Source organism: Parasteatoda tepidariorum, chromosome 6 (genome assembly GCF_043381705.1).
Source record: "Parasteatoda tepidariorum isolate YZ-2023 chromosome 6, CAS_Ptep_4.0, whole genome shotgun sequence".
Lineage (NCBI taxonomy): Eukaryota > Metazoa > Arthropoda > Arachnida > Araneae > Theridiidae > Parasteatoda > Parasteatoda tepidariorum.
Window position 1 is genome coordinate 74,041,268 of NC_092209.1, and position 22,319 is coordinate 74,063,586.

Sequence of the window (22,319 nt, forward strand, 5' to 3'; positions counted from 1 at the left end):
TAGTCAAACAATTAATTTATATTTCTTCAGTTGCCAGATTGCAAAAGAAATTAAATCATTTATTTGTATATAAATTGATTTATTAGAATTTGGCAACTAGTGCTAACTGCAATATTTTGAAGTTTGTTTTGTTTCACGCGTGTTTGATTGTACGCCAAAATATTCTTCGCTCTGTGTAAATTAATTATTCGAATTATGTTTTTCATACTTTTAAGATAAAGATATTGAATCATACTACTGTTACGAATTGCAATCGATTAATGTTTATAGAAAAAATAATTCGGGATTTAAAATTTTGTTGGTAAAGAAAAACTTTGTACGAGCAACATAGATGTTATATATTTAACCTACAATCTTAATATTGAAGTAAGTAGTAAATCTGTTAGAAGCTTAAAAATGTACCAAATGATTTTTTTTCCTATTAAATTGAGAGTTTTAATACTACACTTTTACCACAGTATTTTGTTAAGGAAAAGCTTTTGAAATTTAAAATCGATGATAATCAGATATTTTTTACAGAGTCATTATGCAGATGTAAATAATTATGTTGTAGAAATCAGTAAATTTTCCTCTTACTGTAAATAAAATAACTTGAAAATTTCTGCATGTAATAACATAGTTCAAATCTTTAACTAAACTGAATTTCATGCGTAAATAAATTTTAAGCAAGTATTACATGATGCAAAAAAATCTAACTTCGCTCGTTTTGTAATATTTAGGCACATTGCTATGTTTTATTATATTATCAGCTGAATTCCGTTTAATATCAATCTTGTATAAAATAATATTAATTATTAATAGACTAAATGTACATAAGACTAATATTTTATTAGTTACTATGACAACTTCTTGAAATCCATTGTGTAATGCCATTATGAAAAATCTATTTCACTTTGTTTTCTGGAACACTTAAATGAACTGTCTTGCTAACTACAATCGTCAAGGTGCCAAATAGATTTTAAACTTGTAAATTTTTAAGAGAAAAAAAACATGTAGATGTTTGCCTGCGGGGTGGCTACGAGTTATACCCTTTTCATGTGCCTCTGCTCGCAAAATGGCAAGACTTGGATACGTATGGCCATAGATCACGATACTGAAATCTCCCAGAAAATTTTAATGCTGCTAAAAATTATTACCCCGGGGCATAATCCCTGCAACATTGTCGCAGAACGTTACAGAGTTCTTACTGAAAGATTTTTCTTTTGAAAAGTAAAACAAAAATTATTTTTCTTTTCTACAGAAATTTCGACATAATCTGAGAACCATGCATTTAGATAATCACTAATTGACACGCTCAATTTACGCCTGTAGTATTGTAAATCAATGTAATGTTTCGATTTTATTTTCGGCAGTTATTGATATAGATTTTCACATGGTTTTTAAATTTCTCAAATTTTTTTCAAACAGTCTGGAAAATTTGAATCGTGCATTTAAGTAGTCCAATTTGCATGATTTCGACATTGATCTTTCTCTTTGATAACGCTCTGATTACGTGATTTTTAATTGTTTTTTATTGTGATGATTATTTACAAAATGCAAGAATATCACTCATAATATTAGAACAAAAAAATTATTACATGTTCAATTAAAAAAAATTATATATATATATATTTTTGTAAACAGTGCTTTTGTTATTTTAAATTAGTAACATGTATGCTTGTTATTATTAAAAGTATCTTGCAGAAAGATATTAATGCGAGACAGTTTTGTCGCAGATTGCTCNGTTGAATAGACTATATATATATATATTTGTAAACAGTGTTTTTATTATTTTAAATTAGTAACATGTATGCTTGTTATTATTAAAAGTATCTTGCAGAAAGATATTAATGCGAGACAGTTTTGTCGCAGATTGCTCGAAAAAATTCTGCCACATGGAGTTATAAAATTTTTAGCAGCAGTGACGAAATTTTTTGCTTTAATTTATTTTATGTGAGCAAGAATACATTGAATTTTCACACATCATTTTAGAGATGAATATCTATCATATCCATCATATAGAAATGAAGTTTTATCTATTGAGAAAAAATAAATTTTTTTTCCTTCTTCCACATTAACAATTGATAAGGCATAAAATTCATCCTTTCTATTAACCGGCCTCTATAATTAAGGGTTATAGGGACTGCAAAGCAAAGTTCACTTACTTATTATATATTATTAAATATTATATTATTATGTTATATTAATAAATATTTGATACTTTTTATACAATTTGCTTTAACTTATTACAGGAAAATAATATATAATAGGAAAAGATTTATAACTTTTAAAGCTCCATAATTCATTGAACAACAAAAGTGAATACCTTATCCTTTAAGTATGAATAAATATGCTTTTAATACTGATAAGTTATGTTTTAGCATAAGGATAAATAATGCAATATTAAAAATAATAATAAACTTTTTTTAATAAAGTAAAAACTTGTCTTCATTTTATTTCTTGTTCAAAAATTAATGTTTTATTTTTCACATTTTTTTTTTAAATTTAATTTGAACGAAAGGCTTTTGGACAATTTTAGACAAAGGGGTTTTAAACAGGACGGTTTAAACCATGGATTAATCCATTCTGTCCTAAACCTTGCCAACTCAGATTTAAACAACTTAAGCATTGAAAAGTAATATCTGTTTCCAAATGCAAGTTCAGCCTTTATCTCTGAGTTTAACATTCTTTTTTTTCTTCTTTTTTTTTTCAGTCATAATTGAGCCAAGATATTTGATTTCTGTCACCCTTTTAAGACCAAGTTCAGTATTTACTGCACTCGCTGTTGGTCCATTTTCTCCCACAGTTTTTGCCTTCTTTAATTTCGTAAATGTAATAAATACTTTTTTTGTTAAAATTTTTATTTATTTATTTTTTTTTTTTTGCATTGGTCAAATCTTACTGATATATAATTACTGCTACATCTTTAAACAGCACTTTAATTATTTTACATGCATATAAGTTTATTATTATTTGTATTTTTTTTCTTCACTATTTTACTATAATCTTATTATTTAATATGTTTATATTTTACAGATCTGGTATTTTAAGAAACTGCTGCAACATGCAGGTAATAAAATAATTTTAGTTTTTAATTTTTATTTAAATGAGTTTGTTGAAAATTACTCACAGAATTAGTGTTGATTTGACTGAGTGTTATCAATGAATTTAATCAAAAATTATAATTCAAGGCAATTCCAAAGATAACTTAAATTCAAGGTAAAAATATAACTTTGTAGAAAGAATGCATTTTAAATTTCAAGACGTGTGTTGATATATATTTAAGAAAATTAATCATATATTTGTTTTATTTTAAAAAAAATCTATATGATATTTATCTTTTTTTTTCTAAGTAAATTTGTAAATTTAAAAAATATCTATGAATCTTAAAATTTAATGTAAATTTTCCATATTTTCTCTTGAAAAGTGATATAAATCTATTAGAATTTAATTAATAAAATTTTAGGTTTTTTTGGTTAGTTCTTTTTTTTAAATTTATTTTATTGTGTTACTATGTATGTCCTAGAGCCTATAAGAAGGATATAGTTAAATGCATAGCATATAATTATGTTTTTATTTATAAATATAATTATATCCATTTATATGCTTAAGTGGATCAACTGTATTCATGCTAGTTCAAATATTACATTATTTTTTATCACTTTAGGAAATAATTCCTGGTTTGTACTTGGGTTCTGTTTTTACTGCTAAAGAATCAAAAGTGAGTTGATAATTTTTCCAATTATAATTTTTGTCATTGATTATTCATTTTAAATTAATTTTATTTAGACAATTTGTGTTTTATTCTTGTTTTTTCTGTAATAGTGCACACAGTTAAAGCATTAAATAATTGTTATTATTATGTATTAATGTTTAAATATATATATATATATATATACCACTTTACCAAGATAATAGCTTTTACTAAAATTATGTAATTAAAATTGTGTCAAAGAGAAAATTTTTGCTGTACTTGTTATTGCATTTAAGTTTTATTTTATTTTATTCCTTTATAGCTTAGTCAACTGTTAAAAATTGGCATTACTCATGTTGTTTGTGCACGACATGAAAAGGAAACAACATCAAAATCTGGAAACTTTCCAGAAAATTTTGAGTAAGTATATTTTATATATTTTTTACAGTTTATAAGATTTAAGTCGCTAGTGATTGTTTAGATGCCATATGTCTCTTTTCCCTATTTCATAATTAACACTTTTTACTTAATGTTTTAATTATTTATTAAATGTGATTCTAAAAAATAATTAAATTAAAATTATAACTTCTTTAAATTGTATTTTAAAAAAAATGCATTTTTACAATGAAGAAATTTGCTGTAAAAGAATAATTGTTGACAAAAGAATTGTACAGAGTGAACAGATAACTAAACATTGGAGTGAACAGATAACAGACTAAACACTCTTTTGGGAGACAGTCTTTAATTTTGCTCTTTTGGGAGACAAGTATTAACCATTTTTGTGATATTTACTATTGTCTATTTATTTAAAACTATATTGATAAATCCCTATTTATTATAATTAAGTTTTTCTTAAATTATTTTCCTTGTGCTACACTTTCTTTGCAATTTAGAAATGCACCTCCTACACTTTTTATTTTTGTAAGGACAAATTCATTTATTTGTCCAGGTAACCTTTTGACTAGGCTTTAGAACTATGTAAAATATTCATAAAAATATAAAACGAAGAAAGGGTTATTTATTAAGTATGGCCTTTCTTGAAATTTTATTCTGTATTTAGATTATTTTTATGTAAACCATCGATTTTCGTATTTAACTGATTTAAAAGTTACTTAATGAGATTCGTTTTTACACGATTTAAAAATCATTACTCGCAATTCCCATTCACGCAATTTAAAAACCCAATATCGCGATTTGTATTTAAACGTTTTTAAAACCCAATATCGCTATTCATATTCCCTCAAGATTAAAATCCAATGTCGTGATTCGTATTCATATATATTTTTAAATTTCAATATTGTCATTCGTTATCACGCGGTTGTAATATCAAACATCGATTTTCGTATTTATACGCGGTTTAAGCATTACTCGTTGCGATAAGTATTCACGGACTCTGAAAATTATGCATCGTGATTCTTATTTACGCGATTTAAAAATTCAATACCGCAATTTGTATTTTCGTGCTTTTAAAATCCAATATCGTGATTCTTATTCACGTGATNTTCGATCAATGTGTGAAGTAGTGCTGGAGATAATTGACACCATGAATCCTGCAGTGCTGTCCATAAACCAGTGGGAGTAAGAGGGGGTGGGGATATCTTCTGAACATCACGTTGGAAGGCATCCCAAATATGTTCAATAAAGTTCATGTCTGGGGATTTTGGTGGCCAGCGGCACTCTTCTGAATTTGGACACTTTCGCTGGCTACCAAAATCCCCAGACACTACTTCACACATTGATCGAATCCATGCCACGTCGTGTTGCGGCGCTTCTGCATACTCGCGGGTACCCTACACGATATTAGGCAGGCATATCAGTTTTTTTGGCTCTTCATTATATTATGAAATTAAGAAAAAAAATCTACACAGTTTTATTCTATGCATGTAGACTTATTTTTTTCATCTATCATTATAAATTTATTACACATACATTTATAGCGATAAAAATATCTTGCAGAAAGATATTGGTTCTAGTTAGGTTTGTCACAGAAAGCCAGAAAAAATTCTGCCACAGGGATTAAGTTTTTCTTAAATTATTTTCCTTGTGCTACATTTTCTTTGCAATTTAGAAATGCGCCTCCTACACTTTTTATTTTTGTAAGGACAAATTCATTTATTTGTCCAGGTAACCTTTTGACTAGGCTTTAGAACTATGTAAAATATTCATAAAAATATATAACGAAGAAAAGGTTATTTATTAAGTATGGCCTTTCTTGAAATTTTATTCTGCTAGTTTTGTTTGTTGTAGGATTTTAGTTAAATGTAATACCTTAAATGTTCGTCAAATAAATTTATAAGTGTAGAAAAGAAAATTTCAAATTCCAATCATTATCACTTAAATATGTTGCTGTTATAAGTTGGCAACCTCAAACTTCAGTTCATTCTGAGTTTTTAAGGCAGGCAGATTATAAACTTCATTTCTAAGAAACTGAGTTTTACGCTTTATGGCGTGGGGAGGGGAATATCCATTGTTTTGTTAGGTTTAATGCAAAATGTTTTTAGGTCAGTAGCAGAAAAAGTAATTATCCATAAAAAAAACGCTTAATTTTAATTATCAAGTAAGCTTACATAGAAATTATTGTTGATTCAATTGTTTAATGCAACATTGTGTTATGGAACTTAATTTGGGTAAATGTATTTATTAAAAAAAGAAATATCGCAAAATGTTGGGAAATATCAATTCTTTGTATATATTGATATGACCCCGTATGAATCCTTGGGTACAATAAAAGTATATTATAAGAAAATTTTTTTGTGCGGAAAAAATGCTTCATATTAAAATAAAGTCGTAGATGATCTTTATTATCCAAAACTTAACTATTTTACACTAAAAAATTAGTATTCATAACAATTTTAACTTAATACATTCTTAAGATATATATATATTATACTTAATATCTGTTAGTAATATTTTCAATTAATAAAACTGTTCTTAAAATATTTTGTAACATTATTTTTTTCAGGTATCTGGTGATCAGTTTCTTAGATGGCAACATCATACCTGTTTTTCCTAAGGTTCAATACTAGTTTCTTTTTTAATTTTATTGCTTTTGTTTATGGTATTATGCAAATGATGTGTTTATATTTGAGATTGTTAAGAGAGTACAAGGATTGCCATTTTCTCTGGAAAAAGGAAATACTTAGAATTCTCAAGTAATTTTTTTAAAAATACTGCTCAATAACCTGGAATTCTCATGGAAATTCACAATTAATTGTCGCATGTAATTTGAACCTGTGTATTTCGTCCTATAATTAAAAATTTCAACTTTTATGTTGTGTAGCTCATCTATATCAAATAAAAACTTATCCAATAAAATAATTTTTTTTTGTCATCAGTGCTATTAAATATCCTAATTACTAGTTCTTTTTCCTACTTTGAAATAAGCAAGTTTTTTTTTTTTTAATTTTGATTAAATTTCTTTCTTACACATTGAGTTATTGAACAGTTTTAAAAATTAGGTCATGTTTATCATGGTCATATTTATATATTATCTCGAACTTTTAATAAAATAAATGATTAATCTGTTAAAACAAAAATTATATTTATATTTATTTTTCTCTCTCTTCTTTTTATCCTTTCAGTCTTTATTGTGCTATATATATATAATATTTTCTGTATTGTAAATCATTAATTTATGAGTAAATTTTTAAATTACGATTCAAAATCATGCTATTTTAAGTCACGAAATCTGTAAATTATGTGTAAAATATTTTCTGGAAATGTCAGGGAATTTGTTTTTGTCTGGAGAACGGATATGTAAATCACTAAATGTAATATTTTTCCATTGATTGTGCTGTCTTTTTGTGTTAATATGTAATGTTTTATTTTTATAACTTATGAGCAAAAATGCTATTTTTCTATAGTGTTTTTCATTGATATTTTATGATAATTTAGTAGTTTTCATACACAGAACTCGGTCAAAAAATCCTTGATTGCCTCCTGGCATCAAAATTACATTATTAAAAAAAAGCATTTGATTTAGTCCATTTCATTACTTACTTGCACACATCCATTTTTGTCTGCACAAAAATTTAGTTTGTTCCAAGAATATGCATAGCTGCCGACCCTTCTGGATTTTCCTGTAGACTACTGGCTTTTGCCAGTTTCTACTGGTCTAATAAAAAATTCTACTTTTTTGTATATTTCAGAAAATTGATGGGGGGGATCACTGTCAGAGAGGGTTTTTTACTCTTATTCATTCATTGTTTGCTTTGCATTGTATCTCTTTTTCTTTAGTATTTAACTAAATATTACTACTAAACAAAGAAGTAAGCTGAGTTTAGTTTCTTTTTTCAGTATGAAAATATTTTCTTTCATCATAACTCTATTTTTAAATTAACTGAAGAATATGTTATTATCTAAAATAGATTCAATATCTGAAATTTATGAATTCAAAATTAAATGTTAAATTAAATAATAAAAATAATCTATACCCAAATTATGAAAAGAAATCAAAATATTAATGCAAAAATAAAAAAATTAAATAAGATTAAAATGGTTAAAACATCCAAATGGAGAAATGCATGAAATTTCAGTTAATTGGATTCTTGTTATTCCAAGTAAGTTTCTTTCTGTATTTGTCTTGTTTTATACAAATGATTGTATATTCTTCTGTATTTTAAACATATTTTAATTTGTATTATACTAGTAAGTTTTCTTTCTTACTTTCCTTCTGTATTTGTCTTGTCATTTATTTACTCTTTTGTGCTTCTGTAATTTACTGTATTGTATAACATATTTTTCTATTTATTCTAATATTTTTCTGAACCTGGGCAAAACTTTTGGGGTACAGAAAAAGAGAATTTTTTGACTTTTGTCTCAGCTTTTCTCGATAGAAAAAGTTTTGCATTTTATGACAATTCAAGGCTGGTACATCAACTTTAATTGTCATGTTTTTTCCAATTTTTTATTTATTTTTCTTCAATAATCTATACCCAAATTCATTTAGTGTCAAACATTAATTGAAAATATTCCAGTCAATTTAAATTTATTATTATTCATAGAATGGAATGTTTGTATTTTGTTGACTATGAAAATCCAGAAAAATTCTTCTATTTAAAATATTTTATTTATTACACAATAGTTAACATAACATTTATATAATTTCTTAAATTCTATTGGATTTCTTCCTTTGCATGTTGGCTAGTAGGCATATTTTTCAGATGTAGTTTAATTACATCAAGTGATAGTCACAGGTGTATCAAAATTATATTATAGAAAAGTTGGCACATGTTTTTGCTTGTACCTTTCTGATGTAAAATAATTTTTATTACAGGTTAATAACTTCATAGAAAAGTGTTTCAGGTCTGGAGGTAATTATATATATGGAGTATTTTTATTTACAGAATCATAAGTATTAATATAACTTTTTCAAATTTTAAGAATTTAATTTGTTATTATTTAACATTTAGTTAACCTTTCTTGCATTAATAATAAGTTAATAAATTTATCTGTACGCTTTAAGAGTGTCTGAAATATTTTATTGGAATTATTATATTATTTTTGCAAAGATTGTCATTACAAGATCAAATAGATTCAGAAACCCGAAGTCGAAAAAATTTTGATGCTTTGTCTCACTCCCAGATAATAAGCTAGAGATCTGGCATTTTTAATCTTATATATATCTGCTGAATTTAAGATTGAAATTTTTATTTTAAAAATGTGAATTAATTATTATTAAAAGGGCATTAGTATTTTAAACATAAAAATGAATTTTTAAATAATATTATGATTAGTATGTCATACTAATTAGATATTAAAATGAAAACTAATAAATAAATCTTCAATAAAATTATGTGAGCCAGACAAAATATCTGTATTAAAAATTTATTAAAAGCGCATAAATCTCTCTTTTTATTTTAGATCTGAAAAATTTAAGACTAAAAAAAAGTTTATTATTAAAAAACTATATTAAAGAAATTTGAGCAAATGAAAATTTAGAGCTCTAGCTCCCTAAGGAGATTGCCTTCCTTGGTTTTCACTTTCTTTATCATATCACATCATCAAAATTTGTAAGTTTCAATTGTGCATTTTAGTTCAGAAAAATTAAATATTGAATAAATTAAACAAATTGACATATTATAAAAATTCACTATGTTTCTAAGGTCAGGTTGAAAAACATTATTCATAAACTTAGAAAAAAAAATGTATTATGATAACTCTGAAGTAAATGAGTTAATAAAATGAAAGTTAAAAATTTCTAGTATCTATTCAATGATTTCCATAAGTGTTTTTAGATGGATGACCTACCTTTCCTGCTCTTTCAGAGAGGTAAATGCACCCTCCTTGCCCTTTTTATAAAAATGTTGTTCTCTTTTTATTCAGAAAAAAAGGTTTAAAAAAAGAGAGATTGCAGTAGCAGAAACCCAAGAACCTCAGATTACCATAACTACTGCAAATTATTTTTAGGCTAATTTAATATAAAATATTATGTCTCATATTTATTTGAGTATTTTTATTTCTGTTTTAAAGGCATAAATCTAGCTGGATATAATGAGCCACATTAGTGCCCATCAAAACTCGCTGTTGCTCTTGTTTTTAAAAGAAATCGCCCAGCCCTTTTTTATTTTGTTGTAGACCTCTGATATATTTGATGTTTTGGTTAAAATTTCAGCATTTTAGTAAATCCTTTAATTGCTGAAAAATTACTAAATAGTGAAGTGAAAATGTTATACTATGATCTAAAACTAATTCTATGCAAAATTAAATGACCTGAAGAAAATATATTTCTTTTTAATCTTAAATTTATATATTTTTTAAGTAATTGTTCAGTTGCAAAATATCTTTAATAATTTTTTTTTTTTTTATTTTAGGTAAAGTACTAGTTCATGGAAATGTTGGAGTGTCTTGTAGGTAAGTTAAATTCTTTTTCTTAATATTTTCATTTCATTAAATAATGAAACTGATAATTTTGGAATTATAATCCATTAATAGGGTTCATTGTTAGCCTGATACCAAATATTCTGTCTTCGTTTGTCTAAATACTCCAGGTTTTTCTTTTTCTTTTACCAGCCCCATTAGTGCTAAAATTAGTACATTTTTATTCAAAAAGTAAAATCAGAAACGTATGAAAAATGAAATCCCTGTTTTATCTTCTCCCTTTCTTCAAATGAAGGAATTACAGGGTGGCCACCCACCTTGAAAACCTGGAATTATCAGGGAATTTTTTTTATACTGGAAAAAACCTGGAAATATCAGGGAAATTTGGATAAAAACCTGGAAAATCAGGGAATTTTAAAGAAAAAGCTGGAAATTTTTTCTTTGATAATTTTTTTAATTTCACTAATTTAAATTATTTACTAATTTTCTTAAGCTAAATTATTTCATCCATTATACCCACTTTTTTTTAAACGGAAATGCATCGCCAAACCGTTGAAATATCATCAACTTATCGATACTTTGCTTGCATCAAAATTTGCTCCATTACAGCTCTGTCAAACTAGAATACCACATAAAATTCTCCCACGGTTGCTAAACAAATGCAGAAGCCTTTGACCGCTATGGGACTGTGCAATTTAAGAAAGATTCTGGTGGAGATGGAAAAAGAGATTAGGATATTAGCTTCTGTTTTTAAATTCTGTCCTTGGGCTGAATATATTTCTGGCTCAAGTTTGTTCCGATACTCTGGCGGTAATTTTTTTTTTCTATTTTGACAAAATATTTTTGTATTTTTAACTTTATAAAATTCTCCAAAAATCGTTGGTTATAATTTAATAATAATAGATTTTATATTGCACTCTTTTTCTGAAAGCTTTTCTACTCCCATTCAAAGAAATCTGTGAATTATTTTTTCTCAACAAACCAACCAATCGCACATTTTTTTTTTACAATCGCTAACAGCAATGTTTGTCGATAAATTGTTACAACTGTTGCATTAATGCTAATTTTTTCTATTTCATTTTTACCTTTTATAACATATATTAAAAATAAAATTTTGTTTGAACCAACTATATTAATATTTCATTTTACTCTTTTGTTGGTCAATATATGATTTTTGATTCAAAAAATTTTGTACGAAAACATTTGAAAAATAAATAAAAAATCTTGCCAAATTGTCAAATTAAATTATTAAGATGATATGTTAAAAAAAAATAACATTTTGACTAAAATATTTTATAATAAAGACACTTTTCTTGTACACATCCTACACTTTATAAGAAAAAAGAAACAAAAACCTGGAAATTTTAAGATTTTTATCTGGAAAAATCAGGGAAATTTGATTTGAGTGGCCACCCTGAATTACTTCAGAATTAATATTTCTTAATTAACTCCACCCTTTTTACACAATCATTTTCAATTTTTGTCGTTTTATATTTCTTTTCATCATAAATCAATAACAGCCGCTTGACTCCAAGGTCATGCACAGTAGATGTCAATCACACAGGCTACTAAAAGAGAAAAATTAAGAAATAAAAGCACTTTTCCATATTACAAATTCATTTTATTTAAATTTTTTTTAATAAATTAATCGAGCTAAGCTCCAAAATGTGCCTGATGTAAAAGTTAAATTCTGCTGGGAGTATCTTGTCGGGAATTCTATTCTAGAAAATATTGTAAGTTTTAATAAATTATTTTGTACTCAATATGGTTTTTGATTATTCAAGTTATTTAAGCGGCTCGACATTGTGTGTTATTTTGGTTTTCTTATGTCATTGCAACAAAGACGATTGTAATATTTCTGTTTTTTTCTTTTCTTTCACCTGAGTGAGAGAAGTTTTCTTTTCCCTCAATAATTTTTTTGTGAATAGAAATTCCTAGTTTTCACTAAAAATTTCCGTTCTGTAAGATAAAAAGTAATAAAGCCTTATTGCGCTCTATTTTTCAGATTGCAGACAATCTTTTTAAATCATTTTCATTTCAAAAATTGTGAAAGTCATTAAATTTGGACTTTTTTTTTTTATTTACTTATTTTTTTATTTGATTGTATAGTTTTGATAGATTTCAAAACGTAAAAATTTTGGAATTCTTAAATAATCTTTGCATTCTATTTAATAATGATAAAACTTAGAATTCTTAAAAATCACCGACATATCATTGTTCAGGTTTACAAACCGTCCACAAATTACTTTTTCTTCAGACTTAATGCTTTTACTTATTAAGTCTCATTGTCATCTTATGAAAAAGAAGCTCAGCATTTTTACGATTGAATTTTTTTTCTTAATATTTCTAATCGTAAATAGAATATGATGATTAAGATAAATTAATTAACATTTTTAAATAATAATTTCTTTTCTCTTTCCCATCAAATTAAATTTCACATACATTTCTTTTCATTTATTGCAAAATCGAAATTATTTTAAATGTTAATTTTCTTTCAGCAATGGTTTAGTTTCTTTGCATTTTCTCTTAATATATTGATAATCTTTGTATATAGATTATGGTGTATTAAATTTTCTTTTCACTTTGTATGCACTTATTCTGTAGTACACAGATTGTATCTGATTTTGTTTTGAAATGATCTATTGTTTCATGAAAATAACTATAATTGTTGGTTTTGTTTTAAACTTATATTGATATATCTTTATATTGAGGAATCTCTTTCCAAAGCTGAAAAAAATCTGGTTCCAGGATTTCTCCTCATATGTTCCGATCGTACCTTTTATTCGAAAACAGAGTTTTTTTGTTTGTTTTTTTTAATGTTGTGGACCAGTAAAGACATACATTTTAATAGACATACAACGAAATGCAATTTTAAAAGCAGTGGATTATACATTTCTCTCTATTAGCTCTTCATTTCCTCTTAAAAATACATGTTTAATATTTGTAGAATAATGAAATATTTTGTTTTAATTGTCCTAGTTTATATCATTAACCACCAGGAGTGAAATAGTTATTTGTTATGTTGATTGACTATTACTTTTTTTCCCCCTTGTAATACAGATAATGTTATTACCTGGAATATAGAGCCAATATAAAAAGATTGGTTCCTGCAAATTTGTTAGCAGAGATAAATTATCATGGGCTAAATGTCTGTATTATATAATATTATACATGCTTTCTGCTTGAACGTCATTGTATAGTTTTCACCTTTACTCATAAGTAATTTATTATATGAAAGAAGAATCAATGTACAATAATTATTCATTTAATATTTCTAGTGCTGCCCTAGTCATGGCCTATCTAATGGAAAACAAAGCCCTATCTTATAAGTGAGTTTGTTTCTTTTGTGATTGCTATTTAGTTATTGATGAATTTATGTTAGATTTATATATAGAGAGAGAATAGTTAGTGTTTTATTTGATAACAGTAATAAAGTATAGCTAAAAAAAAATTCTTTCAATTATACTTTTGGTAATAACCGTTTTCTATGTTTCCTAAAAATTGTACTTCATAGTTGCCAACTCTTGTGAATTTCGCCAGCTTATCCTGGTTCAATTGAAAATTCTTGTCTATGTACATTTTAGAAGATTTTCTAAAATTAGAAAATTCCCTAGTTTGAATTTTTCCCTCATTTTATTGCTTGAGTATTTAAATAAGTATTACTTCGAAATAATGAAGTAATCTTCATTATAGTAATCAATTTGAGGAATTTCTCTTTCAAGTGTTCTAAAATTTCATTTACTTCTTTGATCATTTATTTATTTTTATTATTCAGAACTCTTAATTTTTAAATTAATTAAAGAATAGGTTATAAGTATGTTGAGTGAGTTCTATACTATTCAAAATTATTTTATTAATTAAAAAGTTTAATAAATATATAACGGAAACTGTTTATATTAAAGTCCACCTGCTAAATAACCACATAGTAAGAAAAGACAGAGGTGAATTTGTAAGTTTCTACTTTCAGTTGAATATACATAAAAAATACTCTGCATCAATTTTATACCTCCAATATTTTTTTTCTATAAAAGCACACTGTTTCATCAGTTATATTTTATATTTTCACTTGCATTTGACCGTTGGAAAGCTAGGGATGTGATTATGTTACCAGTAACTGTCTGTAATAGCGTGCATGTGCAGTGTGGTGCATATTAAATCTATTGTGGCTTTCAGTTGTCATGATGACATGATTTGAAAATTTGTAGATAGGCATACCACTTCAGAAATTTTTCACATCGTCTGACTGAAGTTAAAATTTTGTGGTTGTCCTATCATAACCATTAAAAAATAAAACTCAGAAAAATGTCCAAACAACGAGGCTTAGCTATGATTGGGTGAACGTTTAATACTCTGTCCTAAACTTTTGCCCTTGTTCTTAACATATTATAAGTAACATCATTCAAATCTTGATCAGTGATTTGCTTTTACAATTTTTTTTTTAATTGTTGCTTCTTTTTTTTTATTTAGCGACGCGTATTCGTTGATAGTATCAAAAAGACATTGTGTTCAAATGACTACTGATTGTGTCAACCAACTTAAGGTAAATTTATCATTGAAGATCATTAATTCAATATAAGATATTTGATAATAATATATGGCGATATTAATTTTTTGTTAAATATTTCAGGAGTATGAACCCATTTACCAAGCTAGAAGTACATATTCTAGAGGCCATACATCTAAACTGTCAGGTGATTTTTATTCAAATATTAGTAATTTTCAGTGTCTACTACAGAGTTTATTCATATGGATAGTGTTTTCAGTAGAAATGTAAACAATAACAATCTCGAACTGTATGCCTGCTCTAGTTCCAGTTAGAAAGTTTGCAGCTGCTTACTACATGTTAATCTTCGAGGCGATATTTTCAAACGGATAATTTTGTTTTCAATAAAAGAAATAAATTAGATAATTTCTGAGCTCAAATCTGCCATATTTCATAAGATATTAATGTTATTATGTAATTCTGTTGTGTTTGAAGTAAAAATTTGTTTTAGTTATTTAGAGATATATTGTTAAAAAAGGTGACATGGTTGCTAGATTTTGAATTACTCGCTTTTTTGGCAGTCTTGATATGGCCTCTTTCCATAAGTTTATTACTGTTTGTTCTTGTTGTAAGCTGTGCACCATGTTATGTTAGAGTTAACACTTATAGCATTGTAATCACAAGTAATCCAATAAATTGTTCGCAAGAAGCTCAAAACACAATGATGCCAAATGGCTTTAAAATATAACGGAAACAGTGACCGAAAACATTTGCCAAAAAGTTCACCACATAGCACATCAAAGTCGACTGTTCTTCTCTACGCCACTCGATTGCCCACTAAATATCTGTGAATTTAAATTAGCACTAAATTTTATTTCTCTTTGTATTACATAACGTGATTCATAAAAATACAATTCATTTAACCTATTGCATTTTGATGTGACAAATGTGCATACCTATCAATTTAAGATTTGATAAAAGTGTGTTGCGATTTGCAGTAATGAAATTTTCATATTTTAAGGTTTTGTAGATGGATGACAGGGACACCAAGAGAAACTTTTAATCAGTAATATTTTTATCCGATCAATAATTTGCTCAATATTTCGGTTTTCTATACTAACTTCTTTAAATAAAATATGAAAAAGGAGCAAAATTTTAAATGTCGATAATTTTTTTTTTTTTTTTTAATCACCATGTATTGTATAAATTATGAGAAGGATATGCATTTATAAAAAATTTCTAATGAAGCTATTCAGTTAAACAAAACAGTTAAAAAAGTAAAACAACTAAATTCAAGAATAAGTTTTTCTGATAACTATTTCATCATTTATAATTTTTTTTTTTTTCAAACCATAACTCAGATACTTTATTTATATTCAGCATATGCATACACCAGAAAGTGAATGAATTCAGAATTTTTTTTTTGTATACTTACAGGTGCTAATGACTTTCTCATATTACTGCGGTTCCCCCAAAATCACAATCTTATTTTTTTGGCTGAATCTCAGAGACTTAATGAATAAATTTCATTAGCAATTGCCAAACATATTAATTAACAAAATACAATTAATCATTTTAAAAATCTGTATTGTTCAAACTTTTATATTGTTACGTCAATCTTTTTTTTATAAATTGGGTTTTATCTCGAATGGTTAAACTTAAAAGTCTGGCGGCTAATGTATGAATGAGCTGATATATGGTTTCCATAAAAAATAAAAGTTGAGAAAGGTTATTTTTGTGTGATGCGAAATACTAATGCGATTTTCGAAATTCATTTACTATATTGTTATCAAAAAAAACTTTATTTACATTTTCTTTATACACAAGCATTTTAATTAAGTAATTTTGTAATTAATTGGATTTAAATTTATACCAAGCTCATACCTCTCAAAGACTCCTGTTTACCCCTATATTCTCAAATTTTTCCGTGCTCATTGAAGAAATTTTTAAAAACAATTTGGTGATAAAATACCCACTGATGGCAGAAATACTTCTCTTATTTCTCAACAGATGGTGCTGATGCCAGCACTGAAGTATGTTGAGTGTTAATTGTTTAAATCGAGCCATGGGTTAGACTGTTCACCTTGCAATGAGGTAAACCCCGGTTCGAGTCCCAGCGATAACTAGTCAATACACATTCTGCAACCGGCTTGCACCGGCCACAGTACTAACGTGAAATGTGCTCTGTGTTAGATGAGTCAGGGGTTAGAGTCCCTTTGTCGTTAGGCTAACAGTGGGTGGTGCTCATGGTTTACCTCTCCATGTAACTCAAATGCTTAGTTCATCAAAAAATCCTCCACAAAGGCACATTTCTTTCAATACTTGATCCTTGTCTTCTAGATTGAGTTACGAAGTTGAGGCTACGAAATTGAACATCAATAGTTGTAAGCCCAAAATTGGGTCGGTTAATAAAATCTCAGTTTTTTCTATTGTTACCAGTGTTGTCTAGTATGCTAGTGCTAAAACAATAACAAATCCTGTATTTTTTTTTTAAGATTTTGTTTTTATTCAGATGACCAAGGCAAACTAAAAAGAAGATATGATGAGGCCATAGACTCAGAAACAAACAACCGTATGGAGGTTTGTGAAGAAACTCAAGCATGACATTGACACTTCTGTTCGCAAAACACCATCCAACACTGCCAGTAATTTGCGTACCTGAAACCTAATCCATGAGCTTCAGAGATCTTCCAGAACTACATTTTCATTTACACTGAAGGTACGCAACTCTCATTATCATACGAAAGGCCTTATTTTCATCGAATATCATAACTGACGAGTAAAAGCACACAAAAATCCCAAAACTTTTCTTCGTGTTTCTACGCCTGCCAAATATTGTACATAGTTATGTTTTAAATGCTATTTATTTTTAACGTAACTTGTTTTAATTACATTTGTGTCGTACTAAATTTTGTATATGTGTATAGTCTTATGTTGTGATTCATGTTTACGTGTCTTTTCATAAGGACGAGTGTAGATGACCAAATAGGCAGGTCTATTTTTTATATATATATATTACATGTTTTCTTACCAAGCAAAACATTTTAATACTTGTGTTCTTATCATATCTAGTTACTTTAATTACATTCATATTAATAAAAATTTATATGTATTTTAACATATTGGTTACCTTCTAATATATACTTAATTTTAAGTAACTTTTTACCACCCGCGTATTTGAAATTAAACTTAAGCTGAAACTCTACATCTTTAAACACTTGTATTTCTTTGGCAGATCACATCAACTAAATTTGGCATGTTAATATTATGCAAAACAAAATTATTTGCCCATTCAGCAACATATTTCTGAATTTAAACTACTTGTCTTTTTCATGAACTGAGTTGTTTATTAATGACATTTTGAGGGAACGCTTTTACAAGTTATGGTAGTTACAAATAACCGAAGGCATAATGTCCAAAATCCCTCTTTTTCCACCTTCTATAAGAATATTTTTATCTATGATTATGTTTTATTTTCAAAATATCTAAATAAGTTCATAAAGTGGCTTCTTTGTCCCTTAGTGACCTTGGGAAGAAGGAAAAAAAAATTCATATTAGTGCCTGCCAGTTTAAATGTGGGCATAAAGGAATAGGTTTAATCTTTTTTCCAAAGGAGATGAAGCCCATTTTATCCGTGTAGAAAGTCAAGATAATCTGCTCTCTACTATATATTTTTAACTGATTGTGCCATGATTTGATGTTTTATAAAAACAAGATTAGCTTGTTACTAATTTCCATTTATAAAATTGAATATTTCCAACTTATTCTGGGGTATATCTCGTCCACTCTTAAGGCAAGTTGTAGAAGTAAAAAAAAAGTAATTTAAAATAATCATTCAGGTCTAAAAATGTAATATACCACTTGATTGTTTCCACACTCATAATATTTTAGAGAAAGTTAACTTGAAAAAAGTCCATGCAATTATCTATTCTAAATTTTTAGGACTCTTAAGAAAGAAAAAAATAACGCCAATGATTAAGTTTTCCAATACTGGGATTTTTATGGGTGAATTGAAGAGGGTTTCACTTATTTTTTAGAAGACACATACATTATAACAAATCTCATGGTGGGGTTTTGTTGTTTCAAAATAATCAATTATAAAACAGGGGTCTGTCCGGGCCAAATTTACTACCGTTTAACGATAGTTAAACAAAATACTTTTTCTTAAAATTTAATTTTTTTATCCCGTAAGAAACGATAAATCCATATTTTTGTGTTGTTTTTTTAATATAATTTTCACAAATTATGTACCTCTGAGAAAAACCTAGACAGACCCCTGTAAATATTTGTTAAATATTGTTCTAAGGGACCATTCACAAATTAATTTTGTAAAAATGTTTAGCTACATTTGAAATCATGAATTTTGGAACAGCTAGTTGAGGAATCATTTATCAAATTTTTTTTTAATTCCTCTGCCTACTTTTATCTATTAAGTTATTAATTATAATAAATAACATTTTACTTAATGTTACAGTCAAAGAAGTTCATCAAATTCATAAAAAAAAAAAATAATGATAATTTATTCTCTTGATTTCTAAAGAGTAGCACCCCTGTTAATATGATTATTCTTATACTCTAGACAAGAACCCAATATATCTTAACACTATAAGTTTAATTAAAATAAATTGAATCTATGATTTCAAAAACAAATAATTTTCAGTGCATTTCATATGGAATTAAACTGTTTTCCAACTCATAAATTGTTTTATCGGTATTGATTTTTGTTCTGCTTAAAGGATTTCATATTAACCCATCACCAAAAGTCTATGTCTACAAGAGTAAGGTCTTGGTAATAGTATCATTTCCTTTGAAATTAAAACAAATAGGTATTAAGGACTTGGCTAATGTTTTTAATTGTTAACTTCATAATTGAAAGGTTATATATATTAAAAGTTAGAGAAATTTTTCTTTTTGAAGAAAAAGTTAAGTTAGTGATTGTTCTATCTTTATATCATATGCACAAACCTTTTGTCTCATTTTTTGCTACAATATTTATCATTTTAGATAAGTTTTAACTTTTTCTGAAGGGTTTTAAAGCCTTATTTACCCATATCTGTTTTTCCATTTACTGCTTGATTTTAAATTACTATATACGATTAAATAGTAATTTTTTAAACTTTGGATTATTTTAGTTAGCAATTGGATGACGTACGTCCTTTTACTTAACTATTCTTCCAATCTTATACCTCTTAAAAGAAGTACACTCAAGTCTTTTATTGCCTAAAAATGAAAGCTATGTTTATGATTGCTAGAACAGATGAATAATCTGAACTAATTAGATTATCTGGTTTCTAATTTTAGAAGAAGGGTAGTAATATTAGAGGTGTGAGTGAGGAAGAGAGATTTAGTTTACGAAAGACTTCATTTTAACATTAAATAGCTGAACAATGTTGAATTTTGTCTGAATTGATTACAGACTAGAAAATAGATTAGTACATGTTCTAATATGTACAACCAACTCAGAATAAAACAGTAATAAATAAGTGATTAAAAATATTTTTTTTTCCTTAACTGTTATCTTTTGTATTATATAAATATATTTCTGCTGTTGCATTTATAGAAATAAACATCTGTATGCATAAAAGTGCCATGTTCAGCATCTCAATGTAATGAGCTTATCTACTACATATTGCCAGTAATTAAACACTCTTATTTATTTGGCAGAAATTCCTTGCTTAGAGTTTTTTAATCTAATTGTTTAAAGATTACTTTTCTTACCTATGATGTCATAAAATTAAACTGTATTAATTGTAATTGTATATTGTGTATATATATAATTAATAGTAACAATAACAATATAATATTGCAAATTATCATTGCGCTTACAGATAAGACGGATTTTTAAAAAAATTATCTCACCCTTTACAGATTGTTTTTAATCTCAGCATTTAGTAAAAAAAGAGCAAAAAATTACTTTCTATTCCTGAACTTACTCAATTTCTATTTGTTAGTCAATCTGCAGATATATAAGCTATAAAAAAATGTTTAATTTCATATTCTAAATAAGCCTCTCTAACTAATTAGAAAAATAAGGAATTTAAAAGACAAGTTTACAAAAACTCTTGTTTAAAGACTGAAAAAGAACTTGTTCCATTTTAAAAATCAAATTATTAACTGTATCAGGGATGATGACAAATTTGATTTTATGAAGATTTGCTGTCAGGTATTGAAAAAACACATTTTCAATAATTTGTAAGACTGTCTTAAATTTATTTAGTAACTATTATTTTAACACAAAATTAATGTAAGAAATGTGCTTTAAAGAATTTTTAAGTACAAGAATAGGATACTGCTAACAATTCAAATTTCATTTCAATGGTGCTTAAGTTATTACATTTGTGTTGTATGTTTTAAAAGAAATAGTTTTCTTTAACAGTGCCTTTTTGTGGATTATTACATGTCTAGTATATTTGTTTTTCAATTAATAACTGCTAAGTTTCAGGTTGAGATACTAAGAACTACCATGGGTGATTTTATTCCGGGTGAACCCTGAAATTCTAGGTCAGGGGTGGCGAACCTTTTTGCACCAACGTGCCATTTTTTCTATTAAAAAAATTGTTTAATTTGGTCATAGACGTGCCATCAAATAATTTTGACTTCGTGATTATTGGGAAAGTAATAATACTGAATACTATCAACTCAAAACTCTTTGCAAAATGTTTTTTTTTTCCACAGTATATAATGTCTCAGTTATTCGCATAATTCAACTAAAAGTAACATCAGTGTGACTTCTGTTGTTGCAAATCAGATGACAAATAACTTATATTAGATTGTATGTTAGTTTAAGCAGGACTGTTAATTTTTTTGTCAATAATTTTTTTTTTTTAATTGTTAATATGCTTCATAGTAAACTTTGTGATTGGTGGCGTGCCCAAAATATTGGGCTGCGTGCCATTGATTCGCCATCCCTGTTCTAGGTTTTTCATAATATCCTGAAGGATCTAAAAATTAAAAGCAGGGCTTGTGATTTTGCCGCAAATATTCGCAGAACTCAGCGTACCTCAAGGCCATTGGTCTACGGACTGCTACAAACTTGAATTAATTCAAACTTAAAATTAAAACTTGAAAATTTTTGAAGAAATTTTAAAACTTTTGCTAAATTCTATTAACAAGATGTTTACGTATGTGTGATTCTTTGGGTTTGGTGGATTTTCTGGTAGCCCAGAATCTGCTAATATTGTGATTCTCATTCACACAATTTCAATATCTATTTTCATATTCACCCGATTTAAAACTATGCATTATGATTCTTATTCACGGGCTTTAAAAATCCAATGTCATGAATTTTAAGGAGTAAGTTTTTCCCTGAATTAGTTACTATGAAGGTAATTTAACTTTATAAAG

At 26.9% G+C, this 22,319-nt stretch overlaps 1 protein-coding gene across 1 annotated transcript; it reads left to right on the forward strand.

Moving 5' to 3' along the window:
* Nucleotides 1-105: 105 nt before the first annotated feature.
* Nucleotides 106-20,469, forward strand: LOC107451874 (serine/threonine/tyrosine-interacting protein A). The gene is made up of 11 exons (XM_071182623.1): nt 106-175; nt 3,016-3,049; nt 3,647-3,700; nt 3,996-4,093; nt 6,636-6,687; nt 8,949-8,985; nt 10,486-10,525; nt 13,771-13,821; nt 14,960-15,032; nt 15,120-15,183; nt 17,488-20,469. Exons 2-11 carry the CDS (start codon nt 3,044-3,046, stop codon nt 17,577-17,579), a joined length of 567 nt encoding a protein of 188 aa, XP_071038724.1. The 5' UTR covers nt 106-175; nt 3,016-3,043; the 3' UTR covers nt 17,580-20,469.
* The last annotated feature ends 1,850 nt before the right edge of the window (nt 20,470-22,319 follow it).

What these genes read in the sequence shown, in the direction of transcription:
- LOC107451874 (XM_071182623.1), top strand. An exon ending in AAAGTGTTTCAGGTCTGGAG is followed by an intron (nt 8,986 to 10,485) that starts GTAATTATATAT and finishes TTTTTATTTTAG; the next exon opens with GTAAAGTACTAGTTCATGGA. An exon ending in AATGTTGGAGTGTCTTGTAG is followed by an intron (nt 10,526 to 13,770) that starts GTAAGTTAAATT and finishes TAATATTTCTAG; the next exon opens with TGCTGCCCTAGTCATGGCCT.